General features: G+C 40.1%; 1 protein-coding gene across 2 annotated transcripts; it reads right to left on the reverse strand.

Moving 5' to 3' along the window:
- Positions 1-5,959: 5,959 nt before the first annotated feature.
- On the reverse strand, positions 5,960-17,349 carry LOC114567835 (low choriolytic enzyme). 2 transcript variants are annotated; one of them, XM_028597104.1, is made up of 10 exons: positions 17,285-17,349; positions 14,110-14,140; positions 13,946-14,011; positions 13,512-13,664; positions 12,743-12,863; positions 12,475-12,653; positions 9,848-9,929; positions 8,225-8,349; positions 7,868-7,931; positions 5,960-6,889 (listed from the first exon to the last, which is right to left on the reverse strand). In XM_028597104.1, the coding sequence occupies exons 1-9, from the start codon at positions 17,345-17,347 to the stop codon at positions 7,876-7,878; spliced, it is 876 nt and encodes a 291-aa protein (XP_028452905.1). In that variant the 5' UTR covers positions 17,348-17,349; the 3' UTR covers positions 5,960-6,889; positions 7,868-7,875. The 2 variants fall into 2 exon arrangements, with proteins under 2 accessions (XP_028452905.1, XP_028452820.1); XM_028597019.1 differs by having other exon boundaries at positions 13,946-14,026.
- Positions 17,350-18,107: the final 758 nt, after the last annotated feature.

Here is an 18,107-nt window from a genome sequence, read left to right on the forward strand (position 1 = left end):
GAAATGTAGTTATTGTTGAATACATTGTGAATACATATTTCTAAAATTGTATGATGTTTTTGTTGAGTTATTATTACACAATAACCTTTTCTAATCTTGCCCCTGAGAAATAACCCATATTACAAAAAAAGATTAAAACCTATTAAAAATTAACTAAAACTAAAAATGTTCCAAAACTTAAAACTAAACTAAACTAGCAAACCCCGCTTTAAAAACTAATTAAAACTAAACTGAATTTGAAAACAAAAAGTCAAAATGAAATAAAAATAAAAACTAATGGAAAATGCAAAACTATAATAACCTTGCTCCATACTGCCAATTTATTATTGATCTGAGCTGTAGAACTGTTTTCAGCCATACTAGCAATGGAGCTCTATGGATGGCAATATATGAGTCTGTCTGTTAGACCACCGAGTTTTTGTCCAGACTGAAATATGTCAGTCACTGTCAGAATATGGTTCAGACATTCATGGTCTCCAGATGATGAATCCTGCTGACTTTGGTGATGAATTTTTCCTCTAGTGCCTCCAGCAGGGTTGACATTTGTGGTATTGAGTAAAATGTCTCAACAACAATGGGATGGATTGCCATGAAATTTGAAACAGACATTTATGTTCCCCTGAAACGTAATAATTTGGTGACCCCATGACTCATATAGCACCATCATCGAGTCAAATCTTTAATTTGTCCAAGACCTTGGTTTATGACCAGATATGAGCACAACTACATGACCATCAGCCTCAGATGGACATTATGTTTACTGCCAATTAGCAAATTTTGGGCAACATGGTCGAAATCATACCTGAAACCTTGTTGTTGGCATGTTAGCATGCTGATGTTAGCATTTATGGCTGTGCCTGATACAGCCTCACAGAGCTGCAAGCATGTGTAGACTTTATGGAATTAGATCTGTGCCAATATATTCAAACAAAACGTCAAACAAAAATCACTAACTGAAGCAACAAAAAGTGTCATCTCAAAAGTAAAACGTATAATGCAACCCAGTCTCACAGCAGTTTGTGTAAATGTCAACGTTATTTTTAATCTATTGATACGTGTTCACGAAGACGTTTTTCTCGTTTTTTATGTGTAAATGTGACGTTATTTTTCTTATGTTCACAGAGACGTTTTTCTCGTTTTTTACGGGGAAAGGACGCCGAGAGGCGGCCGAAAAGGACGCTCCATAAGCTGGGAGGCGCCCGCGAGGCGGCCCGCTGGAGAGTCGCCACAAAAACGGGATGGTGGAGGTTGGGTTTAGGAAAAACCTTACGGGGAAAGGGCGCCTTAAATGCCGGGAGACGCGCCACAGTAACACGCGGGACAAAACGCCAAACAAAGCACCACATGCGGGACGCGATCCCCACTCGCTCGGGTGAAAGTCCTGTGTTGTTTGACCCATCCGCCACCCCGACCAACCTCCCTATGCGGATTTTCAGATTTTTACATTACTCCCTACCATTTTTGTGCTATGGCCACAAAATATGCTTCCCATTGAAATACATTACTTCACATTTTCGTGTTGTCCGCCACGTAAAAACCGACAAAAACGTCTTCGTGAACACATATCAATAGATTACAATAACGTCACATTTACACAAACTGCCATGAGACCGGGCTGTATAATGCCTAGCATCTACTAGAAGACTTTGAACAGACTTTGACACCATCTTTTAAATCTAAAGACAATCATCTCACATCTAACTTTAAAGGCTGTCATAATATGTAAAGACTGGGGATCTTGCAGGGTCACACATTGCAAGACTACAACTAGATTTTTTTTGGAAAAATTCACCAAGCTAGATAGCTATCGCTAGCGTTAGCTGGTAACTTAAGGTAAAGTTTGCTGATTTTCTGGATGAACCATCTGTCTATCACCTATGTTGGTGATAGACCAAAATCAACCAATCAGATCCACGAAGCGTATGAAAATACAACCACAAGCCCGCCCATGCTGCTGCAGGCAAAGCATAGCTCGTTAGCTCAGCATGCAAGCAACGTGTCGGTAAAGGATATTTGCCGTTTGTGTAACTAGAATTTAGGAATAAAAGGCACCATTTCAGGTTCCCGGACCATATTCCAAAAGAAGGATCCAAGAGAAAAAAAGCATTAGCGAGCGGCTAACAGAATTAGGGCTATACCGCTGTCTGAAAATACTGGTTAGCTGATTGGATAAACCATCTGTCTATTACCACGTCAAAACCAACGCTGATTGGCTCGGTCATTTGGCTAACGGTTCGAAATTTTCTCTACCTCAAGATGCCAGACTGATCTGCGAGTGGAAAACTTGAGCTCGCGAGATCAGGACGGTCTCACGAGGCTAGCACACCCATGGGTTGTTGACAACGTTCACATGATTTAACTTCACTACCAAGCGTTTGATTTTGTCGGAACGTCAAGACAGGAAAAAGACTAACTTGGATTGAGTTTTATGACCACCTTACACCAAACGATCGAGACGATGGGAGCGCTCCGGCTCTAGAAAGACTCTCAGGATTTCGTTCCGCTGCGACAGTGGAATCGCCTGAATGAATTTTGATGTAAGGTCGGCATAACTTGCAAACAAATTATTTTTGTGCTCGTAAACTATTCGCCTTTTACTCTTAGCTATGGAATTAGATCGGTGACAAATTATTCAAACAAAACTTCAAACAAAAATCACTGAAGCACTGATCAACTGAAGCAAAAAAAGTGTCATCTCAAAAGTAAAAACGTGTAAACAAATTATTTGTGTGATCTTAAACTATTAGTCTTTTACTTGTTATATTAAAACTATTTTGCTTTTTGCTCTGCTTCTTTCTCACTGATAAGGCTCTCTCTGTCAGCTTTTCAGACATGCTCCCAGCTCTCTTGTTTGTGTAGCCAGGTAGTCTGAGCATTCATTTTAAGAGTAATGTCATCTTACAGTGATGATAGTATTATTTTATTAAACTTTTATTATTATCAAACTTGCCACATCTCATCAGACAGTTGTGATAGTTTTAGAATAATTACTTCCTCAGTTATTGTGGTCCATTGGCTCCCCCTAGTGGTGTAATTGAGAGAGGATAGCAGTAGCGGTGCCAGGATTTTGATTGTAGTTGGGCCTCCAGAAACCTGGATGGCCAGTTAAAATAAGCCAAAAAAAAACAGGTTCCCCCTGCATACAGACAGCCAGACACTAACGTTAATGTTAGCCTACTTGCCTTGCTGGTGTGAGGGGGTGGCTACGGGAGGACTTGTTGGGGAGAGGGCGGCCGAACGGATGGTAACTCGTCACTTGTAACCGCGTTACTTAAAATGGCAGGAGTTTCCTCCTCCTGCTCCTCGGAGCGTTTCTTGCTGAATTTAAATGAAAACAAGCTGTTTGCTTTGCTTTGCATTTCATATTAGCTAGCTAGTAGCTACAGTCTGTGTCTGTCTCATTGAGCTTGCTTGAAAAGCTTGCGCGCAAACGTCATTAATTTCATTGGATCACTTGCTGATGACGATGCAGCCTGTGGGCAGGCTTAAGAGTAAACACGTGGGGTAGAAGCTGCTTATTGGCTGAGAAGCTTTCACTCCTTAGGCTGCTTATTGGATGAACTGCTAGAATGAAAATCACTCACTACTCACTATAGGCCTGGGTCAAAATGGGTGGGCCCGGACCTAAAATGCCCAATGGTAGCGCCGCGGGTGGAGGGTAGTAAGAGTGTTTGTTTTTTTAGAACAAGCTTGAAAAAGAGAGACAAGAGAGAGAATGTGAACACAATAGTAGCGCCAGCAGGTAGCTCTTGTGTAGTTGAAATGGTCCAATTACTTTAATTAAAGTAGAAAACTAGCAACGATAAACAAGGAGAGATTCTTGAAAGTGTGAAAGAGAAGTTATGCAATGCCGTGGAGCTGCTGACGCCATCCAAACGGCTTGTGAATTGAATATTCCAGTGAGCTAATTAACAGCAAATTAGCACTATCGATGTTTGTTAATCTTGAGAATTGTTGTTTGATTTGTGTTTTAAAACCAGTCGGAATTAGCTACTAACCTGATGAAGCTACAAAGGGTACGGTTAATATTAAAATTGTTGGCATTGTATATTTAGGAAAATGTTAACTGTTGGTTAATTCAGCTACAGACACGTGTATTTTCTGTCCATTTGTTGTGACTGCTATGTTTTCTGTATGCTAGTTAATTAAGATGGACAAATAAGATTGAGTTTAAGCGAACATTGTTAAGTGAAATGTGGTTAAAATGTGTGGTATGTAAGAGTATTTTGTTTCCCGAGGAGAAACACAAGTGAACTGTTACTATGGACAACTATGTGATTATTTGTGAATATGTGTTTTTTTGGTGAGACTCTACTAGAGACAGAACTGTGCTGCTCAAGTCACCGTCGTCATACTGCCTCCTGGGTTTCATCTTTATCATCACCAAATTCTTACCGCTCACTGGATCTTCGCCATCATCATCTCCACTACAAGATTTTCCCGTCATCTAATCCATTCTCTGAGGAGCCAGGATGGACAGTTGTACCTGCTAAGGGTGGTGGTAGGAACTTGAGTGCACTCAAACTAATGAAACAGGGTTGAACAAATAAAGACTGATTTAGTATTCCCCTGGTTATCTCTACGAAAACCTGTTTCATTCTGAGATCTCAGTTTTTGTTAATTTGTTTTTATATCTTTTATTTTCTTTGTCGGGTTTTTGATATTTAAGTTGTGGTTTGAGTACATTGGGTTTAAACTTAATTGGCCTATCTTATTTTGATTACCATACTGAATCATTTAGTTTAGCCATGCTAGACTTCTGGTAAAAGATTATTTTGCATAATCTCAAATTGAAAGTAGTAGCCTACTGGTTGTGGGTGGAATTTGTTTCATGCCCAAAGTACGAGTTAGATGATTTCTGTGAGCAAAATGGAAAGCATAGTGCTGTAAATTAAAATACATATGCAATGTTATTTTCTAACTGAGAAGAAAGACAGGAAAAAGAACGAATAATACACTACTGTTAAACACAAAGTTACTCTGTTGTTGGTGTGAGTTATTAAGAAAGTTTAAGAAATTCTATTCTGTACTTCAACGTATGCCATATGCCATATATATATATATATATATATATATATATATATATATATATATATATATATATATATATAATATATATATAAACTTTGTAGTTTTTTCACATGCTGTTGCAACAACTAGTAACGTTACAAAAAACTACAACACCACACCGGATCTAGCTAGACCGGCAACAAAACAACAGGCGTGCTGCACACACTTGTTTGGGCTTGCGAGCCGCCAAAGAGTAGTACATACCTGCAAACTAGTCGCTTTTTTGGCGAAAATCGCAGTTTTGAATGGGAAAATGTCATCCACGTGAATCGTAGATGCGAAGAGTTTTTATTTGGAGACCCGGTGCTAATACGGCACCAGTGCCTTAATCTACTGGACCAAAACTTATTTAGGCGCCACTGAAATGCCTGCGCTTCTCTCTGATGCTCCGAAAACGGACGTTAGAGGGAACTGTAATATCGCCGTACTGGACGCTAGTTAACACTACACTTAGCAGCAGGTAACGTTAGCCTACCATTAGCTAGCAGCTGGAGTAAATACGGTTAAAATTCGGACAGCTAAACGATGTAAAGTGTGACTGTATTTCACTGGAGAGGCTTCTAACACCAGACTGTAGCTGCCGTTGTCTGAAAAACACAGACTCAGCCTCGCCTCGCAAGCCTCGTGGTGCATTCAAAGTTATTGTAAAATACCCCTTTCCCATCCAATGGTTGTTTATGCCGTTTTGTGCTCCTTTTTTTTTTTAGATCAACTTTTTATTTTATATTTTAGAACATACAGAACAGACAAATACAATTAAACAAGGTGCTCCTTTTTTAAATATATATATATAAAACCAATCACCATCGTGTACAAACACACGGAAAGAAAGAAACAAAAGCCACTGTTATTCGTTGACCTCAGCTGTTTTTGTAAATTATAAATGAAACCATATTTATGTGCTGTGAATACAAAGGTGATGCCGCAGCATGACACCTTACACATGCAAAGGTGGACAAAATAACAGGAACACCTGTTTTTCTCCAAAAAGACATGGACAAAAATAAAAAATAAAACTTGTGCAGTGTAATGAAATGTAGCCTCTGACGTTTTGTCCAAAAAGACGTGGACAAAATAAAAGGAACACTCGTGCAGTGTAATGAAATGAAATGCACCCTCTGAGACTTTATCAAAAAAGACATGGACAAAATTAAAGGAACACTTTACAATCTAAGACTGTTACTAAATGATTACAAATTGCAATAATGTAGAATGAAGTCATTTTTTCACAAATCCAATATTTTATGGGATGGTACAATATTAATTTTCAGAATTAAAAAGTGACTTATTGGCACAAGCGTGTGTGAGACTGTACGTCTGGTGTTCCGGGTAAAGAAAAAAGCCTTATCAACTACAGTACAGTATGTGCTGCGTTTGATCACCTGTGTGTTTGTCACTGGGCTCTGTTCATGAAGGCCATCGATGTGAGAATGACAGAAACTGTGAATATTGCTGATCACCTGCGTGGCTTTTCACTGAGTTCTGCTTCTACATGAATGTTGACCTTGTTTCTGGCTTAAATATTTTCTTATGGTGACTGCTGGGGCTGGTACAACACTTCTATCTCCTCAGGTCACAATACAGGACACAGGCTAAGGTTATGATGCAAATAAGCATGTTTTATTTATTTTTAGTAATCAAGCTCAAAGCGGATATTTGCATTTGTGATGATGTCATTGGACACTTCATTTCTCATTAGGACAGCATGCAAGCTAATTTGATCAAATTCTGAATAAAAGCACATTCATTAAGCACAAGATGCATTTCTGGTTTTGCTTGTAAAACATTGCATCTGTTTGCCTCATTTGCTCTGGATTTCCTGTTGGAAAAAAAGAGGGAATTTGTTAAAAAATATCAAATTAATATACATACACACACACACACACACACACATGGGCATGCACATACCCTAGGACAATTGAAGTCCCTAAGTTACAGGTCTGTTGACGACCATCACCAGGGGCGTCGAACTGGGGTGGTGGGGACCAAGGGCCCTCATGTGAGGAGGGCCCAAAAAGATGCTAGAATGAATAGCTGTGGATGCGGCGAGGGGCCCAGAATTTTCTACAGGGCCCAGAATTTTGTGCTAGGCCCCTGACCATCACATAACCCTAACACCCCTGTTTCAATGTCAGGCCGCTCTCTCACTTCCCAGGTTTCTTTTTTCTTTTTCTAAAATTGTTTTTATTCATGTGTATGCCTTCCACCGCAGGGTTTTGCAAATAAACTCTTACTAACTATGCAACTATTATTTATTTATTTATTTTCTTTCACCTCTATTTTTTCTATTTTTATTTCATCTTGTGATCTTGTGTTTGGTTCTTAACTTCTGGTTCGACCTGATCTGTCATGTATTTGTTCTGTTGTTTGTTTTTGTGTTTGTGGAATGTATGATTTTGTGGAGTAAAATAAAAACTCTTACTACTTATTCTTACTACTTACTACTTACTCTTACTAACTGAAGGATGTAATTTAATAATGCCCAAATTTACAAATAAACATAAACTGTATATCATAGGTTAATGTCTGAATAACAGGAAACATGCATGCACATAAAGGTACATTCATGCTTCCTCTCTGTATCTGTCCTATCCCAGATAAACAACAAAATGCATGATAAATGGAATGAATCATAAAGAAAAGCTACAAAACACAAAAAGAGAGGAAAACTTCCATCTGAAGACAGAATTAACAGCTAGGTTCAATTAAATGTTATTATTATTATACTTAAGTTAGATCACATTAAGGATAGCGCGTACATAGCAAGTTCGAAAAAACATCGAAACACACAACTTACTTTCATTTTTAGAGGAAATGCTTTCTTTGGCCAGGTTTCAGGTGACGTCTGGAAGCAGTCGAATCTGAAATCAGAAAGAGAGCTAAATCTGTAAAACCTGCTTGATTTCTTTATGGTACTGCTACAATGCACATGAACATAAGTATGGTCTTCCAAGGTATCTGTTCAGTCTGACCTAGTCTGTCAATTTTTACAGTAGAAAGACAGCATGAGAGAGTACTGTTGGTAGGGGGTAGTCAGGTAGAAAGACAACTGAGAATGTAAGTAACTCGGAGAAAATACACGATGGATACAGAAACAAGCAGGAAGTTATTTAGTTAGGGAGATGGTAGGCTGTATAGGTAAAAAGGTACGTACTGCAGCCATACAGGCGGTTCACCCGAAGGATGTCATTAGGACTCATCTGGGTGGCTCTGCCAAGGGATACATTGTTGTCGGGGATAGGAACGATGGTTGGCTGCCTATTTCTAGAGAAGGCAAACCTGTGGTACACAGTAGTGATGAGAGGTTTAAACTGTATTGTTGAATGACAACGGAAAGCTGATGTATGGATCCATACTGGGCATGAAGATATTGTAAGTGATTTAGGGACAAAATCCACAGTGCTTGTTCTTTGTAAAAATGCATTCTTCAACAGTCTGAGTTATAGAGAAATCAATGGAGTATATTCCAAAGTTATAGTCCTTTTAGTAGAAAATCCCCCCTTAATGTTTTCATGGACCGTGTTTCCTTGAGACTGACCTCCCGCAGAAAAACGCCCAAGCAGCAATTACGACCCATATTTACATTTATAGTGTTATCGCCCTCCAGTGGCCGTAGTAGTTATAATGGCAGCAAAGTCGGAAGTGAGGTGACAAAGTATAAAGGCCGTTTTACAGTTGTGAGGAGGCTCCACGCAGAGCTCTCGCCGTAGCCTTAAAAAATGGCCTGATGTTTATACTTGTGAGCCGCATGTGTGAGTGTGTGTGGGGGGTGTGTGGTAGAGGGAGAAGTGAGAGAATGCCGGCGATTATCTTCGGAGCAAGTAGCGACTCTAGAGTCATAGTGAGAGAAACAAAGTGTCTCCCTTGAGCTTTCTGACCACGGTGGGAAATCTGTAGAAGGAAAAGTTAACCCTCTCCTTCATTTCATGTTGTTTATGGAGAAGGAGAACCAGGAAATGAGTCGGGGGAAAATGCAACGCTACCAAGCCACGGCCGAGCTACGTGCGTCCATGCGACGTGTAGTTACATTTTTTGAGAGGTGCACGTCATGCTACGGCGTAGGGTCCGGCGTAGACGCAGACCCCTCTGCGCCGTCAATTCGACGCACAACTATAAAAAGGCCTTAAGAGTGCCACATTTCCATGTAAGAGGGTAAATTGGGGTGGTGGGTCAAACAAACACAGTACTTTCAGCCAGGAGACTGGGGTCCATGTCCTGTTTGAAAATAAAAGTAAATGTTGAGTTTTTTTTTAAGATTTGTCAAGTTCTGTGTCATGTGCGTAACTGAAAGTGAACAGTTAGGGATCACACTAACCCCCTAATCCTAATCCCCCAACCCTGATTTTAACTTTATTATTATTATTATTTAACTAAAACGTTTCTAAATTTAAATACTTAGTGTTGGTGCCCTAACATAACCAAGTAGTTCTTTGCCTAAACCTAACCAAACTGTGACCGTTTCACAATGTTAACTTTATTTAAAAACTGAGATTAAGATTTACACAGAAAAAGGATGTGGATTTTGTCACTTTCAGTGGAAATGCATTAGGAGAGGATCTCTTCATGGCCGGTATGAAGAGTGTCTAAAGTGTCCAGTAACTTGTTCAACGTACATATAGTATATATGTGAGTATTGTTTCAAGAAATACTTGAAAAATGGGAAATCCTCCATTAAAAATGCATAGTTATGTTATATGTTTTACATTATTTCATAGGTAGCATAGCATTAATACATTATTGTAGTATATTATAATTAAGATCAGTGAGTGAATTATACCTTCCATATTGCATGACAGAGCCGTAGTCATAGGGAGTGCCAAGGTTCCTTGTTTGGACCTTGGTGAATTGGGACTCCAATCCTGCAGGCGACCACACAGCTTAATCAAATGTTTTTATAACAGCTGGCCTGTCAAAATGGCTGAAAAGTGCAATAAGTAAAGGGGTTAACTTAATAGGTATATCTGCAGTAAACTACATGTCACATTTTCTGTACACATGACTGCTCATTCTAGAGGTCTTGATAACTACATCATTTGCATTCCTTGCTACTGAATAACTGCAACAATGATATGACACTTAACATTTTTCACTTAGACACTCCTTTTCAAGATTGTGTGTAAGTCTGGGACAGTGCCTAAAGCTGCTTACACATATAGCCGACGGCCGACCGTTGACAGAAAAGCCAGTCGGAATGATCATTCCCCCTGTGTTGGTCCAAATAGTGCCACAGAACACACCAACAAGACGAGACGAGACGTAATACATCTCTATAACAGCAGGAGGCGCTAATCTGTATTGTTGCCCAGGAAATGAAAACCGGCAGCTGATTGGACGAACGCGTCACATGGGCTTGTTTTCTCCGGAAATTCAAAGCCAGACTGTCATGGCGGCCGTTCAGAATACGATCTCATATTGTACTGAAATAGTTCACTGAAACATGTTTCTGAAAACATTTTAAGTGAGAAATAGGCCATGCAGTTGCTGAATCTGTCTTCATTTCAGCTCAACAACAGCTCAAGGTCAGTTTGAAAGATTTTCGTCAGATTTTGAGAGACTCTAGTCACCTCATTCCGCTCCCCATTTCCGGGTGAGTCCTGACTGCCCTGCCGCCGACCGAACATGTCAGGTCGCCCAAAATGAACGCCAACAGTCCCCCAGACTGACGACGGCACGGGACACACCGAACAGATTCACGTCACCAGACTGTCTAACGGCCGATAATCGGCTAAGTGTGTCCCGGCTATAAGGAGTGGCAGATCAAGGTGGTGGTTCCCCTGTTCAAAAAGGGAGATCAGAGTGTTTGCCAATTACATGGGTATGAAACTTCTCAGCCTTCCCGGTAAAGGCTAATCCAAAGTGCTGGAAGGAGGGTTCAGCCGAAAGTCAAACCTCAGATTGAAGAGAAACAATGCAGATTTTGTCTTGGTCGTTGATCAACGGACCAGCTCTTCACTCTCGCAAGGATCCTGGAGAGGGCCTGGGAATATTCCCATTAGGTTTACATGTGTTTTGTAGATCTAGAGAAGGTATATGACCAGGTCCTCCAGGAGATACTGCGGAAAGGTACTGCAGGAGTATGGGGTACCTTCTAAGGGCTATCCAATCCCTGCACATCCAAAGCGATGGCTGTGTTGGCCTCCGCCAGGACTGCACTTTGACACCAATCCTGTTTGTGATATTCACGGACATCGGCCTGTGACCTTCAGCACTCACAGCCGAGTGTGAAGCAGCTGAGATGAGGATTGGCAACTCTACATCTGAGGTCATGGTTCTTAGCAGGAAACCGATGGAGTGCCTACTCTGGGTTGGAAATGAGTCTTTACCCAAGTGAAGGCGTTCAAGTACCTCTGGGTCCTGTTCGCGTGTGAGGGGACAATGGAGCGGGGGATTGGCTGGTGAATCGGAGCAGCAGGGTCGGCATTGCATTTGCATTACCGCACCGTTGCGATGAATAGAGAGCTGAGCCAAAAGGCAAAGTTCTAGATCTACCGGTAAATTTTTGTTCATACCCTCACCTATGGCAGTGTTTCCCATACATAGGTACTAGTTGGGTGTCCCGCCCAGGTACATTAAAACCCGCCCAGGTAGATAAAATCCGAATTAAATCTTTTCCACAATCCAGCCCCTCCCCCTCATGAAGTTGTTAATATAGGCCTATATAACGTTTAAACACCAGGTAATCAGGTATTTTATCTGCCGGACCATAACATTTATTTAACAAACCAACCAGATTTGATTGACAAAGCACATCAAAGGTTTCACTTGATCTAAATCGATCTGAATTATCTTCTAGTCTTCTAGTTTGTTTGATATGTAAATAATTAAATCTTAATTGTTAATCTTATTTAGTTTTTTTTTTTTTTTTTTATAAATAGTCAATAAACCTTTGTTTAAACCCAGCCATCACGCACCGTCACATCCTGCACCACCTACCACCACAAGTAAATTCTCAACCTGTGGGAAACATTGTATGGTCATGAAGGCTTGGTCATGACCGAAAGAACCAGATCCCAGGTACAAGTGGCAGAAATGGGGTTTCCCAGAAGGTTGCTGGCGTCTCCCTTAGAGATAGGATGAGAAGCTCATCTGTTAGGAACTCGGAGTAGAGCCGCTGCTCGTTTGTGTGGAATGGAGCCAGTTAAGTTGGTTTTGGGCATCTGGTAAGGATGCCCCCTGGCATGTGTAGCTGGGAGAAGACATCTCGGAAGACCCAGGACTAGCTGCTGTCCCCGCAACCCGATTCCGGATAAGCGGATGATGTTGGATTTTTCACTTAAAAGTTTAGAGTAAAAAAGGCCAGTTGTATCAATTGTAAGACCATAGCTGGTTGTTGTATCTTTTGCTTAAAGCATTACTAAAGCTCCATCTATATTTTACATAAAGAAAGTCTGTTACTCGACCCACCAGGAATGACGTTCTGCAGCAGGATGCGAACATGCTGGTCCCTGTCTGACCGGTTCTGTTCATGGTGGAAGCCCAGGGCGTGGAGCAGCTCGTGTTGGATGATCTCCAGGAAAACACAGCCCTGGCGCATCAAAGACACTACCTGGCCATTACCACGACGCCCAATATATGAGAAACACCTGAAAGATAGAAGTAAACCAAACATTTGACTAACTAAGATTGTATTTGTGCAGGCATATGTGTGTTATGTGCATTGTGTGGTCCATACCCTCCGAGAGACTGGATGTCCACAAAGTCCCTCTGTCCATTAGCCAAGGGGGTGAAGCGGATGCAAGTGGACTGAGCAAATGAACGCAGGCCTTGGACAATGGTTTCTCTCTCTCTTGTGGCTTGACAGTAAAAAAAGAAACATTATCGTTTAGTGGGTTTTATTGCTGTCATCTTCACTCTGCCTTTATATTAAAAGGGGACGTTTAGCACTTTTACTATACAAATAGACTACTATACTGCTACTTTTACTACTACTCCTACTACTATTCTAGTACCAAAACTACCACTACAACTACTACTGCTGCTCCTATTGCAATACTAGTGCTGTTGCTCTTGCTACTACTGTACAAATCTACTACATAGGGCTTCAACTGACAATTATTTTCATTGTTGATTAATCTTTTGATTGTTTTCTTGATTAATCGATTGGTCAATAAAATCTCAGAAAATGGTGAAAAATATGGATCAGTGCTTCCCAAAGTCCAAGATGACGTCCTCAAATATATATTGTGTGCATATTTAAAATATATTTAGTTTACTAGTTTAGGACAGAAGAAACTAGAAAATATTCAGTTAACAAGCTGTAATCAGAGAATATTTAGTTTTTTTATCTACTACTACACTGCTACTACCATCACTAGATTTAAAACTGCAATTGCTACTACTATTACCTTAACTGCTGCTACTTCTATTCTGCTTCTACTAGGCTATTATTATATTATTGCTGAATACAGAAGCAAAGTAAAAGCCAAGCCTTCAGTACTCACAGTACTGGTCGGAGATGCGGTAGGGTACGTAGACGTTGCCGTCGGTGGCTTTAGGCCACAGGCAGCCTCGTGCTGTGCAGGGATCAGCGTTCTGTAGACCTGTTGGCACTGCTATGTCTCCAAATAACACCAGAGGGTCATCAACGTTCTTTCCTGCAAAATCACATGACAAGATCGATTAATGTTTTCATCTATTTTTATCTAATTTTTTTATTTAACTGTTGTGTTAAAAGCGGGTCAAATCTGGGTCAGATATATGCTCTTCTTCCAAAATGCAGTATCTCTGCTGTATACTTTCAGGCATGTACTGTAACAACAGCATTATTTATTATTTCTACATGTAAGGTTAGATAAATATTACTGTACATTTGCTGCTTGAGTGATAATGTCACCAAAGGGAATGAATAAAGCAGTTACAGTGGAGATGAACATACCAAGATTAACATTGGCCTTCTCCAACAGCGTGGACACACTGAAATCGTCATCTTCAATGGTGTTGCCTGTGGTGTAGAAATCTGTTCATCAGTGTACCAGTTACAAAATTTACAACTTTATATTTTTACAGATTTTTACTGTCTTAAAAGTAACCAAGTCTTACCAGAGTTCTCGTCACGCTTTTCAAAGGAAGCCTATAATAAGACACAAAGTAATCGTTGGTTGAATACAGTTGAATCGTTATAGAGCCACTGAATTTAAGATGTGAAAATTTGCTTCTAAGTTCAGAAAGTGTTTAGTTCAGTCAGTGATTTGACTTTTAATTCAAGACTACTGTGGTTGGTCTTAAAACCATAGCATGTAGGCAGAAATAAAAATCATCAGCGGCGCCTCTACTTCCTCCGCAAACTGAATAGAGCGAGACCCCCCCCCACCCATCATGTGTTCCTTCTACAGGGGCACCATTGAGAGCATCCTGTCCAGCATCCTGCGCTGCCTCCAATCATAAGACCCTGCAATGCATAGTGAAGGCTGCTGGGCGGATCATTGGTGTCCCACTCCCCTCACTCCTGGACATTTACCAAACCCGCCTCACCCGCAAAGCAACCAGCATTGTGGGTGACCTCAGCCACCCCTCAAACAACCTCTTCAGCCTCCTGCCAACTGGGAGAAGGTACCAGAGCATCAAAGCCTGTTCCACCAGACTGGCAAACTTCATTCCCCCAGGCAGTCAGGAAGGTCAACACCCTCCCCTCTCTCCCTCCCCCTTCCATTTACCCTCAATAACTCTTTCTATTGCACATTTCACAATCTTTATCTTAAAGTAACACGCCGACTTATTGGGAATTTAGCTTATTCACCGTAACCCCCAGAGTTAGACAAGTCGATACATACCCTTCTCATCTCCGTGCGTGCTGTTATGCTGTCTGACGGCTCCAGCAGCATCAGGCCAGCACAGAACATGCAGGTAATGTTTCCAGTAATCCTACTGCTCCGAATAAGTGACAAAATAACGCCAACATGTTCCTATTTACATGTTGTGATGTGAGTCCCAGCGTGTACAAAAAATAACGTAACATGAGATACAGCCGTCTTCTAACTGTAAACAAACCGTGAACTATATTCTCAGGCGGAAGAATATAGTACTTGGGCGGAGTGATATGCTCGCAGCAAGCCTGTCAGAGAATAAAGTTCCTGGTTTGTTTACTGTTAGAAGACGGCTGTGTCTCATGTTACGTTGTTTTTTGTACACGCTGTGACTATACAAATCACAACACGTAAATAGGAACATGTTGGCGTTATTTTGTCATTTTTGTCACAATTCGGAGCAGTAGGCTAGTTGGAACCAGTTACCTGCATGATCTGTGCTGGGCTAAGCTAATGCTGGAACCGTCAGGCAGCGTTACAGCACGCACGGAGATGAGAAGGGTATGTATGGACTTGTGTTACTCTGGGGGTTACGGTGAATAAGCTAAATTCCCAATAAGTCGGCGTGTTCCTTTAGGTTTTCTGTACCATTTGATTTTGTCTTACATTTGCACTACTTTTTTTTATTTTTTTTTATTTTACTTTTATTTAACCTGGAAGAGACTAATTGAGATTAAAAATCTGTTTTTCAAGAGTGTCCTGGCCAAGATAGGCAGCAGTACAACCACACATACAGTACATACAAACACAAAATACACAAAAACACTAGAAATATAAAACAACTGAAACAACTGAAACAAGTCCTTCAAAGTCAACCACAATCCTAAACACATCAGGCAAAGCATCTACAGCCAGATGTGACTGCCTCCAAGTCAATCAACATCCTCTTAAAAGCGACCAATGAAAACAGCTCAGTAAGTTTCATGGATTTCTGTAACTTGTTCCATGCAGAGGGAGCAGCAAACTTAAAGGCCTTTTTCCCCGGCTCAGTTCTAACCTTTGGAACAGACAGAAGGAAAAGATCCTGGGAATGAAGATTGTAAGTCCCGGTACAATTTACAGTGATATAGGTCAGAAGGTAGGATGGAAGGAGACCTAAAATAGCCTTGTATATGAAGATATGCCAGTGTTGAAGTCTCCGTGTTGATAGAGAAGGCCATCCAACTCGTTCATACAGTTCACAATGGTGAGTGAGGGCTTTAATACCAGTGATGAACCTCAGAGATCCATGGTATACAGTGTCCAGTGCATGTAAACTTTGAGATGAAGCAGGCATGTATACAACCATATCACCATAGTCAAGTACAGACATAAAAGTGGCAATGACCAGCCTCTTTCTAGATTCAAACGAAAGGCAGGATGTGATTCTGAAATAAAACCCTAGTTTAAGTTGTAATCTTTTTGATAGCTGCTGAATATGATAGGTAAAAGAAAGAGATTCATCAATTAAAATACCAAGTTATCTGTACTTAGAAACACATTCAATGTTCGTACCTTGGGAAGTGAGGATTGAAGGCAGAGTTGATTTAGGTTTCGAATTTGAATGTATTGCTGTATTGTACATATTACTTATCTTTTTAATTGTATATATAACTTATCTTTCTTTATCTTATTTGTATATATTTCTTATCTTTTTTTATATTATACTTGTCGTACGTGTCCTTATTGCACCATGGGTCGGAGAGAAACGTATTTTCAACTGCTATGTATGTCTGGCACATATTGTAGAATTGACAATAAAGTTGACTTGACTTGATCTGAACTTTGAAAACTAGAATTTTTTTCTTCAAAATTGCAATGTACATCTTTTGAGGCAGAGAAAGCTAATTTATTGCAATCACGCACTGTATTAGAATGCAATGCAATCCTCAACCTACAAAGCATAAAAAGAATGTTTTTTAAGGAAGCCCTGAAAGGCATATCTCCTGATTAAAAGATGTTATTGCTACGGAAGAGTACTGAATTTAAAGTCATAATTCTGACTTAAAACTTAGAATTCTGACTATCACTCAGAATTACGAGTTTAAACTCGGAACTCAAATACATTTTTCACATGAGGACCTAATCCTCTTTGTATATCTCGTATGTACGAGAGATAATTTTAAAGTCGATCTTGGTTTGACCAACATTATCTTTTTCACCTTGCCTTACAGGGCTTCAACGCAATTTACCAAATTATCTTTGTTTATAAACAGTTTCCATATAAATTACCACACAATTATATACAAAAAGTTCCCTGATACTGTATATTGAGCAGTCAGACTATACTGCAGATCCTTGTATATTATTGAATTTCAGAATGTATTACATTTCATTTCAAATTGTGTCCTAAAATTGTTGTATTTATCTCATTATTGATAAAGTAAGTGTCTGTTTGTGCATATGCATGCAAAGTCTTGGATTAGGTTTACCTGTATAGTAAAACTGTGGACAGAGAAGAAGAGGACACTGAGCACAGCCGCCTGGAGCATCATGGTTAAAGGACAGCAGCAGCAGCAGACTGAGAAAGAACTGGGGAGTGTTCCAACTTATATGGGTGTGAAAGCCAACTAACTTTCTTCCTAATATGGCATACAGCTCACCAAAGACATGTTGACAAATTCTGATCAACTGAAAGTGGCAGGTATTGCTAAAAGGGACAGTAGTTTCTGTAAGATGTGGGCTTTGTTTCCGGCTGTCTGTCCCCAGGCAGGAGCAGATAACATTTTAGCAGTCAATGATACAAAAAAAGGTCAAATTGATCAATTTACTGACAAAAACGTCTATCTCTTTTTAGACTACAACATGAAAAACAAATCCTAAATTAGTAGTCACAAGGTATAAACGGCAGAAAGGAATGTTTTTATTTATTTTTTAGGAAAGGTTTTAAATCCCAGACCTAAAGTTGAAAAACTAAAACCCATTCAGTTTCTCAAAAATTTCGCCAGACATATACTATGTATTTTCAGGATCTTCTCATGAACCATTTGTACATATAGCTTCAAAAAGTAAAGCATTGCCATTTGTATGTATGTATGTATTTGTATTTATTGCTGTATGAACCACAGTAACAGATGCTGTATAAGACCACTCTGGTTGACTTGTAAAACACAGGACTTCCAAGCAAGGGAACAGAGTTCATGTCCTGGGGAGAACACTAAACTTTCACTACTTAAGCGCAGGGCTGTAGTCAAGTCCACCTTTGTTGAGTCCAAGACAAGTCCAAGACCAAGACTAGTCCAGACCGAGTCAAGA

The sequence above is a fragment of the Perca flavescens genome, chromosome 1, assembly GCF_004354835.1.
Source record: "Perca flavescens isolate YP-PL-M2 chromosome 1, PFLA_1.0, whole genome shotgun sequence".
In the NCBI taxonomy this organism is placed as follows: Eukaryota; Metazoa; Chordata; class Actinopteri; order Perciformes; family Percidae; genus Perca; species Perca flavescens.

Bases quoted from the DNA above. Each gene is read 5' to 3' on its own strand.
- LOC114567835 (XM_028597019.1), bottom strand. From the start codon at position 17,347: ATGATGCTCCAGGCGGCTGTGCTCAGTGTCCTCTTCTTCTCTGTCCAC. The intron at 14,141-17,284 runs GTAAACCTAATC...GTCTTATTATAG, and splicing joins TCCACAGTTTTACTATACAG to GCTTCCTTTGAAAAGCGTGA. The intron at 13,665-13,945 runs GTATGTTCATCT...GTGATTTTGCAG, and splicing joins GAAGGCCAATGTTAATCTTG to GAAAGAACGTTGATGACCCT.